Source organism: Eschscholzia californica, unplaced genomic scaffold (genome assembly GCF_041429995.1).
Source record: "Eschscholzia californica isolate CP2 unplaced genomic scaffold, dmEscCali1.0.p SCAF_1, whole genome shotgun sequence".
Taxonomy (NCBI): domain Eukaryota; kingdom Viridiplantae; phylum Streptophyta; class Magnoliopsida; order Ranunculales; family Papaveraceae; genus Eschscholzia; species Eschscholzia californica.
The window spans coordinates 12,082,540-12,094,577 of NW_028238198.1; the positions used below are offsets into that span (position 1 = coordinate 12,082,540).

Sequence of the window (12,038 nt, forward strand, 5' to 3'; positions counted from 1 at the left end):
GTACTAGCCTTATTATCCATGATTCCGACTCAAAATTCATAGAAGCTCATACATTTACTACAAGAAGTAGAAATAGAGAAGAAAGTGAAGCCATAGCAATACTTTATGGCCTCTTATGGGCGGCAGAACATAATTACAGTAATATCATCATAGAAAGTGACAACATCAACTTCATCCAAAACATACAAAATAGCAAACATGAAGTCCAATGGCAGTCCAGAATTCGCATCCAAAAAATTCACGAAGTGAAACGAAGGATTGAAAGGGTGCAATTCAAATACACGAATAGAAAATTCAATTCTCCTGCAGATAAACTAGCTAAATAGGCTAGAAAGAAGAATAAATCGAAGACTTGGAGCAATTTACCTTATTTTATAGTTTCTTTGTATTGTAATGACATTTTGAGTGTTTAATCTAATAATTACCTTTTAACAAAAAAAAAAAACTCCCCCTCCCCCCCCCCCCCAGACTGTGTCCAGAATTCAAAATTTCATTTGAAAAATATGTACCAAAGCTCTCCCGGTGAGAGAAAGAATTGGTAAATATATTATATCAACAACAACTTGAACTGCCCTAATTGCAATGATATTGAATCTATTGAACATGCGCTTCTTCACTGCCCTCTGGGTAGAAACATCTGGTTCTACTTTAATATTATTTCGGAGAACATCATTTCAGTGACAGAATGGATCTTTTCATGGGAACATACATCTCAATATAGCAATACTTCTAATCAAACTCACTTTGCTACTATTCTGTGGATCATATGGAAAATTAGATGTGATCACTGTTTTCAACATGAAATAATCACTTTCTCAGATTATAAACATGATACAATCATTCCCTAAAAACATCATCACACAACCAAACATGAATTAAAGCTCACAAGAAAAGTGGCAACCACTAGAACCGACATGGGTGAAAATTAATGTAGATGCTTCCTTTATCAATGTACACGAAATAACAGGTACTAGCCTTATTATCCATGATTCCGACTCAAAATTCATAGAAGCTCATACATTTACTACAAGAAGTAGAAATAGAGAAGAAAGTGAAGCCATAGCAATACTCAATGGCCTCTTATGGGCGGCAGAACATAATTACAGTAATATCATCATAGAAAGTGACAACATCAACTTCATCCAAAACATACAAAATAGCAAACATGAAGTCCAATGGCAGTCCAGAATTCACATCCAAAAAATTCACGAAGTGAAACGAAGGATTGAAAGGGTGCAATTCAAATACACGAATAGAAAATTCAATTCTCTTGCAGATAAACTAGCTAAATAGGCTAGAAAGAAGAATAAATCGAAGACTTGGAGCAATGTACCTTATTTTATAGTTTCTTTGTATTGTAATGACATTTTATAGTTTCTGGTCACTAATGACTGTGAAACCATTTCGTCAATTGAAGCTCTTGGCATGGTAAAATAAAGATAAACGTTATTGTCATATGCAGGGGGATCATAATTATCTCACAACAAATTCTTTTTTTGGAATCAAACTTCATTAATAGGCCAAAAGGCTAATGAGAATTACATCATGAAGTTAAAAATCAAAGACACAACCAAAAACGGACAAACAAGTCAAGTTATGGCCACTTGGGGTGTCTCTAGAGCTGCCTGATCTAACTGGTGCGCTACATATCTGGTGCAGACACCACTAACCATCTGTGGGTAGTTTTATAACCGTTCTTCCACCTTCTTCTCTTCTCGCCGTCAACCGTCGAGGTGCAGATCTCCGGTCTGCCCCTCTGATTCCGGTACATCGGTAGAGAGAGAAGTTGTTGTAGAAAACTCCCAATGGATGTCCATGATGAAACACTCGATCCTGAATAATACAAATATAACAAAAGGGTCCTAAAGACCAACAAAACATGCCCTAAAGACCAACAAAAAAACATAACATTTAGTTAGAATCAAAGTAAGGAATCCGGCGAACGGACGGAGAAACAATGAACTACCCTCGAAGATTTAATGTGGACAAACGGTTATGGAGAGAGAGAGGAGAGAACTATAGTACTAATAAATAGAAAATACTTATTAAGATCCCTCTCATTCCTTTCTCCACACCACCACCACCACCACCACCTCCACCACCACCCGCCATCACCACTGACACACAGGGCAAGAAAAAGTTTGACTTGAGTAACTGATGAACAACAAAGAGACTCGATTCCGAGATACAATTCCCCGGACTGCTCCTAAAATTGAGAAACTGATTAGCATCAAGGGAGGCCCTAAAAATTGACAAACTGATTAGCATCAACAGAGACACCACTTCCGCCCAATGAGATCAGTCAACTCATGATTTCTCCTAAAATTGAGAGACAGAACGATTTTCTCTCTTAACAGATCCGCTGGTTACTACTCTTCAAATTGAATGGATCGAACGTCTTGGAAATATTGTCTAGATGAGGATGATAAAAGTAGTACCGTTGAATTGTTGATCGGATAGGTAGATTAGCAGGGAGGGAATGAAATTTCTCAGATCCTCCATGAATCAAAGAATGAGAGGGAAAATCTCTTTCTTTCTCTATCTCTTGAACCGTGCAAGAATACATTGCTTCACTCCGATGATTCAGTAATTACCCTAAAAACTATTAAAGAAGGGGAAACTAACTACAATCAAAAGAAAAAAGGGGAACCGACGAAGGGAGGACCCTTCGCCGGAGGAACAAATATAGATCTGTGAACTGTTGGAGAGAGAGAGAGACGGTTATGGATAGATCGTGAAGGCACCATCACAACAATTTCTGTTATCAATGGATCTTTAATTTAAGGGTTAATTCCGTTTTGGCCCCCGATTAGTGACCAACTGGTCGTTTTGGCCCCCAATTGTGTCCGGCAGTTCGTTTTGGCCCCAAGGGCCAAATTTTTTACCAAATTATCCTCGGGGGCCAAAATAGAAATATTTCTGAAAAAAATAATAAACATACAAAAGCCACATCACCTATCTCTTTCTCCTCCACTTCACCTTATCTCTCCTCCACTTCACCTTATCTCTCCTCCATCACACCACCTCCTCTCCACCTCACCTTTCTTCTCCGGCGGATGGTGACCGGCCGGAATAAAAATTCCGGCCGGTCACCTTCAACATAAAAAAAAAAAAAAAAATATTGTATCTCCTTCTTCTTTCTCTCTCCTCTTCTTCTTCTTTCTCTCTCTTCTTCTTCCTCTTTCTTCTCTTCTTCTTCTTTCTTCTCTTCTTCTTCTTTCTTCTCTTCTTCTTTCTCTCTCTTCCTCTTCTTCTTCTCTCTCTTCCTCTCTCTCTACCTACTGTCCGGCGAAGGGGATCCTCCCCTTCGCCGGACAGTAGTAGAGAGAGAGGAAGAGAGAGAGAGAGAGAAGAAGAAGAGGAAGAGAGAGAAAGAAGAAGAAGAGAAGAAAGAGAAAGAAAGAAGAAGAGAAAGAAAGGGGTTTTTTTTTGTAAAGTTGGTCGGCCGGAATAAAAAATTCCGGCCGGCAAGTTTTCGCCGGAGAAGATGGGTGAGGTGGACAGAGGTGATGTTGTAATTGTTTGATGAGGTGGACAAGGAAAAAATAAATAAATAAATTACAGAAATGCCATGGGCTTAGAATTGGTAGATTGAAACAAATTTGGGGCCAATTAGGAAATTTTTGGGGCCAAAACGAACTACCGGACACAATTGAGGGCCAAAACGGCCAGTTGGTCACAAATCGGGGGCCAAAACGGAATAATCATATTCACTCAAGTTAGCCGTAAAAATAATAATCATATTCACTAAAATAAAAAGATAGATGCGTTATTAAAATGTTATTAGGGTTATTCCGAAAAGGGGTTTTAACACTATAGGTCAAAATAATATAGAAAATAAGTAAAAAAACATAAACATTTGGAAATTATTATTCAGATAAAAAAGTATATAAATACTAAAATACATTTTTTTGTCATTTTGTGTAACTAAATTATTATTATTTTTTTAAACTTTAAATCGATATAATTTTTGTTTGAGATGTCGGATATCTATAAAAATTATATATTTAGAAAGGATTTTTCATTAGCTTTCTAACAAGATCCACTTTCAATATTTTTTTTTTTTGAAAAAAAAACCTAGAAAAAAACGGCATTTTTTCCGTTACGTTTTTCTGCAAACATGTGTTTGCAGCAATCTATTTTGCACACAAGTTCTGCAAACAAGTTCTGCAAACATGTGTTTGCAACTATCTGTTTTGCAAACAAGTGTTTGCATAATGTAAACTGCAAACTGTGTTTGCAAAATATAGATTGCAAACATGATTTGCAAACTTTGCAGAATATAATCTCGAGTTGCATATCTTGCAAACTCGATTTGCAAATCAAGAATGTAAACTAATAGTATGTGACTACGAAATCTTGAGTTTGGAATTGATTTTATTCATTCATAGGGTTTGTAATCATCAACATCAAAAGAGATTTGAACCAAATCTATATAAATTTTTCCTCTCTAAACAAACAAGTTTGGAACTGTTATTGACTCGATCAACGACTCATCTAAATCACTATTAGAAACTTGCCATGGTTCTTGGTTAGGTAAATTTTCGTTCTCAGTCGAATCATCAGTGTTGTTTCGGTTATTTCTTCTTCTAATGGAATCCATATTTCCACAAGAAGAAAAGCACTTGCTAATATACCAATAATTGCGTTGACTAATGGAGAGAAACTCGTGCCTGAATCATCATCAGGCAACATGTCCTTAGAGATTTCACTTCTCTAGAAAGCTCCATCAACCAAATAACTGAATCCAATATTTATGAAATTATTCATTTTATCAACACAAACCCCAACTGGATTTAGCTACTTCTATATCATATTCTTCATCAAAAACTTCAAATTCCATTGAAGCATATATATACGTATTACATATAAATAGAGAAGCTTACAAATGTGTGTCAACAGTGATGAGTCGAAGTTAAACTACAGTCCCACTTCAAAAACAGCAATAACATCTTTCTCTCCTTCAGCATCATGAGTCATTTCCTTCTTTCCACCTTCACTCCCAATCTCCTAACATGGCCATTAATTTGAATGGCTCCATCAACATCCATACCCATGTGAAGAATATCTTAGTTCTTCTATCATCTGAAGCCCTAATCTTTATTCTTCCTCCACTTCTTTCGTCACAGGAATAGAAGACCAACCTATGAGATAAACATCATCATCAGTACTCTCATCAGTGGTTGTGGTGGTCATTGACAGTGACGAAGAATCGACTTGTTGTTTTTTTGATCTTCGCCCTTTTACTTCTACAAATCAGCATTTTTTTGCATCAGAGATTCGAGATCCAAGTAGAAAAGGTTTTCGGCTTTGGCTTGATACTTTTAATACCGCCATTGAAGCTGTTAAAGCATAACATTCAGCAACCTTTAAGATCTGAAGAAGAAGAAGAAGAAGAAGATGGAGAACCAAGAAGAAGAAGAAAAAAACTTAAGAATTTCTGAACTTTTGAGATAGAAAGTAATTTTTAACGTAGAAAGGTATTTTAGGATCCAAAAAAATAGAAAATGACCTCACTATCTATATTATTTTGAATTTAAGTATCATTACTGATAATATTTTGCTAACTTTTAGTTAATAGAAAAAGATGACTGCTTTTTTAATCATTATGATAACATTTTCAACTCAAATAGTCATTTTCTATTCCGAAAATATATGTAGATTAATAATGACATATATCATCTAAAACATATACCATACTCAGGGTAAGTTAAATCAATTTAATATTACTAACAATATTTTAATCATTAAATATATATATATATATATATATATATATATATATATATATATATCATGTCTAGTTTAATCATAACTCCTCCTCCTCCTCCGCACTAATAACTCATCTTTTTAGAGAGAGAGAGAGAGGGGTTTAGGGTTCTTCGTCCGTTATTGGGGCGATTCTTTGGGGAGTTTGCTCCTCGCCGGAACTTGTTATTCAGGAACAAGAAATCGGCAAGTGATTCAGTTGTTTTCTTGATTAGGTACAACTACAATGGATACGGATTTGGAAAAGATAGTTGATTTAATGGGGAACTTAATGGGGAAGGACAATGAAGGCAGGTTAAAGTTAGAGAAGGCAGATTCAAAATCTGATGATGATGGTAGAAAGAGTTTAGCCGTTAAACTCATTTCTGGACGAACAATGAATATGAATGTGATGAAGGATATTCTGCTGAGAGCTTGGAAACCAATAGGAAGAATATGGCTTAATGAATTCTATGAGAGTTCATACTTAATTAAGTTTGAATTAACAACGGACAGGGAGAAGGTTGAAGAAAGTGCTCCATGGTATATTCAAGAAGACCTCTTGGTTATGGAGAAATGTGAAAGAAATAAAATCCCTTCGGATTATTGCTTCAAATCTGCAGATTTCAACATCCAAATCTATGGTTTGCCCGTCGAATATCTAACAAAGGAGGCAGTGAAGAAGATAGGACTTTTAATAGGTAAACCATATGATATTCAAGAGGAAGAAGCTGCTAAATGGGGAAGGTATGTTAGAATTAGAGTTTGTATTGATATCACCAAAACCTTAAAATCAGAAGTAGAAGTTACTTTATCAGATAACAAGAAATGCCCATTAAAAATCAAGTATGAAAAACTATTCAAATGCTGCTATTATTGTGGTAGAATTGGGCATGTAATGGTTGATTGCAAAGTGCGAGCAAAGGTGCGAGAAGCAATATCAGACCAATGGTCGAGTGAAAAGCAAGAAAAAGCAAGAACTCTATTACTCCCAAGATTTACGGATGACATGAAAGCGAGTTTCAAACGAAACCTCGGATTTGACAATGGAAAAAGAGTGGGAGAAGAAAGAGTTGAAAGATCAAATAATAAACCAGTTATGAAGGTGTCGAGAGGAAATGAAAAGGAACAAGAGAAGGAAATAGCTCAAAAAGAAACCAGGACTATACAAGAATCACAAATATAAACAACAGGTAAATTACAAAAACATTTATTTCCAATTGGGAATCAAACGAGTAACTCTAGAACCAGTGTGTTAGACGAGGACACAATTACCGAAATCATAGTTCGATCACTTGTGAACAACCTAGAGGGGTTACAAGAAGAGGAGCCAAAGCAGAAATTAAGGAGGAAAGTGAAAATTGAGAAGAGAGTTGAAAAAGGTAGAAATTTTACCAATAAGGAGGATCATGCTAATGGTGAAAGAGGAGAGAAACTTATTGATAATGAAAGCATATTATGTATTGGTGGGCATGACAAACAGAGGTGCAAGCAAGTACTGGAGATTAATGAAGTCATGTTAGGACAAGGAAACCCTTGTATCACTGAGATGAATGTAGATGAGATGAATGTAGATGGAGAAGGACCCCTAAATGTTGCATTATTACTACCTACTGAACGGATTCAACAAAACAGTATTATACATGAACAAACCGTGAATCTGGGTCAATGGAAGAAAGTGGCAAGGGAATTACCAAAACTAATAACCAAGACCAATGAACAAGCAGGGAAGAAGAGTAAAAGAGTTAGAGAAGAGGTGGTGGCAGCACCATTAGTATCGAGAAAAGATGTGAAAAAAGCTCGGACTGAGCAGGGTATTGAGGAAAATGTTGGGGTGAAGGCGGCCAGCCCAGAAAGGCCGCACACTCAATGATCATACAAAGCTGGAATTGTCGGGGAGTGGGGAATGCTCCGACTATTCTGTTCGTTAATACATTCCTCCGGGCAATAAAACCGTCAATTATTTTTTTGTCCGAAACAAAACTATCTCAAAATTCATCAGAAAATTGGGTAAGAAGGTTGGTGTATAAAATCATCATATAGTACCGTCTAATGGTTTAAGTGGAGGACTCTGGCTATTGTGGGATGATGAAGTGGATATCGAGGCTGTGTCATCGTCGGCAAATCATATACACTCTAGAATTAAAACTGTAGGAGAGTTACAAAAATGGAGCTTACTAGCAGTCTATGGACCCCCTTGCAGAAATGACAGAGGTGAGTTTTGGGACTTTATGCGAGATTTTAATTCTCAAATACAAGAACCGTGGTGTGCTATAGGCGATTTTAATGCAGTTGTTAATGAAGCAGAAAAATGGGGTGGCGGTGGATTCAATAGGCATTCTGCGGAACAGTTCAGAAAGATGATTTCAGATTGTGAGCTAATAGATATTGGGTACTCAGGACCTGCCTATACTTGGGTCAATGGAAGGAGGATTGAAGATCATATTCGAGAAAGATTAGACCGTGTTCTAGCTAATCCGAAATGGAGACTAAAATTTCCGAATTCATTAGTAAAACATCTACCGAGGTACAATGATGATCACGCGCCAATAATTTTAAATACTAGAAAGGCGAAGTTGAAAGGGGCGACTCCGTTTAGATTTGAGGCGCATTGGACACTACATGAAGAATTTGATGAGATGATGAATGAAAATTGGGGTCAAACAAGTGGGGACTTTACAACTAGCAAGGAGACTGAAGAAGTGGAGCAAAGAACGAGTAGGTAATGTATTTCACAATATTAAGGTAGCCGAAGAGGAGCTCCTTACAATACAAAATCAGACACCTTCAAACTTGGCGCTGGGAGAGGAAATTCGGGTTATGGCGAAACTCAAAGCCTTGAGGAGGATGGAGGAGGTATTTTGGGCACAACGAGCAAAGAAACACTGGGTGCAAGATATTGATAAGAATACGAGATTCTTCCACCTTTCTGTTCTTAATATAAGAAGAAAAAATAACATCCTCACAGTGAAGTTAGATGATCAGACTTGGTCGGATAACCCGACTAAAATTACTAATGTTTTTCTTGACCATTTTTTCAGGGCATCTAGAGCAGAACCAATATCAGAATTCCCACAAGCATTGGTTTTAACGAATCGACCACTACTAGCAAGTGAGAATGTGTTCATAAGTGCAGCGCCATCAAAAGAGGAAATCTGGCAGGTTATTAAAGATATGAAATCTTGTAAAGCTCCGGGACCAGACGGGTTTTCTACTATATTTTATAAAAAGTGTTGGGGAACTATTGGGGAGGAGGTCACTTCACAAATTAGAGCTATTTTCGAATCGGGGCATCTTCCAAGAAATCTGAATCATACAAATATAGCATTGATTCCAAAGGTGAAGACACCTGAGAAACCAATTGATTATAGGCATATTGCCCTCTGTAACATCCTGTATAGAGTTGTGGCAAAAATATTGACGAACAGGTTACGTCCATTTCTGGGTCAGATGGTCTCCGAAGTGCAGAATGCTTTCGTGCCAGGTCGCCAAATATCCGATAATTTAATTATTGCTCAAGAGATGTTCCATTCACTTGCTCATACCTCGGTAAAAGAAGGCTCTTTTGCTCTTAAGGTGGATATGGCGAAAGCATACGACCGAATTGATTGGAAATTTCTAAGCGAGGTATTGAAGAGGTATGGTATAATAGATAGTACTCACTTACTTATAATGAATTGTGTATCTACAGCTTCTTTCTCGGTTATATTAAATGGAAGGCCAAAGGGATTTTTTTACAGTGAGAGAGGGTTAAGACAGGGATGCCCTCTTAGCCCTTATCTATTCATATTATGCTCAGAAACTCTCACTAAATTAGTGGTTCAAGCTGAAACAAATGGATTATATAGTGGGCTCAAAGTCAATAGATATGCTCCAAGCATTAGCCACCTAATGTTCGCAGATGATTTATTTTTCTTTGGGAAAGCATCAGATAAAAATATTTCGTCTTTGAAGAATATATTGGACGAGTATGCGAACTATTCAGGTTAACTTATAAATTACCAGAAATCCGCTATACACTTGAGTACAAATTGTGATGAAGGAAAAAGGAAAATGGTGTTCCATATACTTGGAGTGAAAGATATGCAGATGAATGATCGATATTTGGGTAATTACTTATTAAAGCCAAAACATAAAATTTCTTCGTATGATGGTATTTTAAATAAAGTCAAAAATAAACTTATGGGATGGAAAAGAAACTCATTATCTCATGCAGGGCGGTCTACTCTTATAAAAAGTGAGTTATCTTCTATTCCGGTATATTATATATCAACCAATCTAGTACCTCAAGGAGTGATAGAAAAAATTGAAAAATGCCAAAGAAATTTTTGGTGGGGGCACAGTAAAGAAAAGAAGAAGATGCACTTTTTAAATTGGAAGAAGCTTCAAAATTCGCAGAAGGAAGGTGGATTGGGAATCCGGCATATGGGTGTTGTGAATCAAGCTCTAGTAGGGAAATTAGTTTGGAGATTTCAGAATGAACCTCAAGCATTATGGGTCCGACTATTACGAGCTAAATATCTAAAGCATGAAGATTTTTGGAAATTCAAGGCCAAGCCGACAAGTACATCGACCGCGACATGGAGAAGTATATTGGCAATGAGAGAATTTATAGAAAAAGGAAGATGTTACTTGATAAGTGATGGGAAAAAAGTTCGAGTGTGGGAAGACCCCTGGATACCAACGTTAAGGGGATTTAAGCCGGGAAGGAAAAACGAACAGCTAGAGGGGGATAATGTGACTTTTGTCGAAGAGCTTATTGATGAGAATAGGTGCTGGAAAAAATATAAAATCATACAATTGTTTGACTCATTATCGTCTAGAGAAATTTTAAAAATTCAGTTGACTAAGGTAGCGGAAGAAGACAAGGAAGTATGGATACATACGACCAAAGGAAATTTCACAACAAAATCTCTTTATACTACAATCTCAAAGGAGATGCCTTCTTCGTCCTTTAGCATGGAACTGCCTCACGATCTATCTTGAGCAAAAGTCTGGTCGAAGTTGAATCTTGCGCCGAGGGTAAGAATGTTCTTATGGAGAGTTCTACATGATGCTCTCCCGACAAAGAAGAAAACGCTTAAATTCAATCCGACATTATCTACAATTTGTGATTGTTGTTTAGAGGCAGAAGAAGATATAGATCACCTATTTTGAACATGTCGATTAGCAAGGGAAACTTGGCTATCTACCCCATTAAACTTGCGGTTAGAAGGTATGGAAAACATTCAAAATATTTTATGTAAATGGCTAGTTGAAGAAGAGAATGAAGATACTATTGCTTTACGCATTTGTGTAATGTGGTATATGTGGAAGGCACGAAATAAATTAGTGTTTGAAGGAACGAACTATAACAGCCGGCAGATAATTATTGAAGCAACAAATATGGTAAACGACTTCTCGACTGGAAGTATTGAGTTGGTTAGTGAACCAGTTATGCAAGGGAGAGTTGTAAATTTGAACTGGACTCCACCACCAAAGGATGAACTTAAGATCAATTTTGATGCGGCTTTTAAAGAAGGACAAGCATATATGGCAGCAGTGTGTCGAAATGAAGAGGGAGAAATGGTAATGGCTTATCTTCTTTCAACTTTTACGTCGTCAGCCCTGGAGGCTGAAACGAAGGCAGCTCAACTTGCTTTGAAAATGGCGACTGATATTCACCAGTATAAGTGCACATTAGAAGGTGATGCTCTAAATGTTATTAAAGCATGTTCAGGGAAGGATGAAAATATACCATGGAGAATTAGATCATTGGTAATGGACATGAAGGAAACAACTAAAGAGTTGCCTGATTGCAAATTCTCTTTCTGTCCGAGGAGTGCAAATCAAGTTGCTCATATTTTGGCGCGTTCGCAATCAAACGTTGCTATGGACGTCCCTTTAGAATTTTATGTTGCTCCTGTTTGCATTGTAAACCAATTGATGGCTGATAAAGCTAAACTCTCTTTGATTATCGAGCATTAATAAAATATAGGCAATGCCTATTTTCATCAAAAAAAAATATATATATATATATATATATTGTCAAAGATATTAAGGGAAGAGAATAGAATTTATGGAAACGTGAAGACTTTAAAGGCACCTTCCCATAGTGTTATTGCCGACTCTATGTAATTGGAGACTCCAGGTACTTCCCTTTTATTGGACTTAAAATCAGTGGACATGAACCGATTTGGTAACCAAATCAGGTTAAGTTCACCGATTCCGAATTTGACGGCTCGATGTGGTTGTGTTGTCGTCACTGTTACATACAACTCAAATTGTCGGACGTAGACTGGGTTTTGTAA

The 12,038-nt window shown here is 36.9% G+C and overlaps 1 protein-coding gene across 1 annotated transcript; it reads left to right on the plus strand.

Moving 5' to 3' along the window:
- Positions 1-10,965: 10,965 nt before the first annotated feature.
- On the plus strand, positions 10,966-11,715 carry LOC147564164 (uncharacterized). Its single transcript, XM_086666793.1, has one exon. It carries the CDS (start codon positions 10,966-10,968, stop codon positions 11,713-11,715), a length of 750 nt encoding a protein of 249 aa, XP_086522919.1.
- Positions 11,716-12,038: the final 323 nt, after the last annotated feature.

Coding starts and splice junctions, on each gene's coding strand:
- LOC147564164 (XM_086666793.1), top strand. CDS start 10,966: ATGGAAAACATTCAAAATATTTTATGTAAATGGCTAGTTGAAGAAGAG.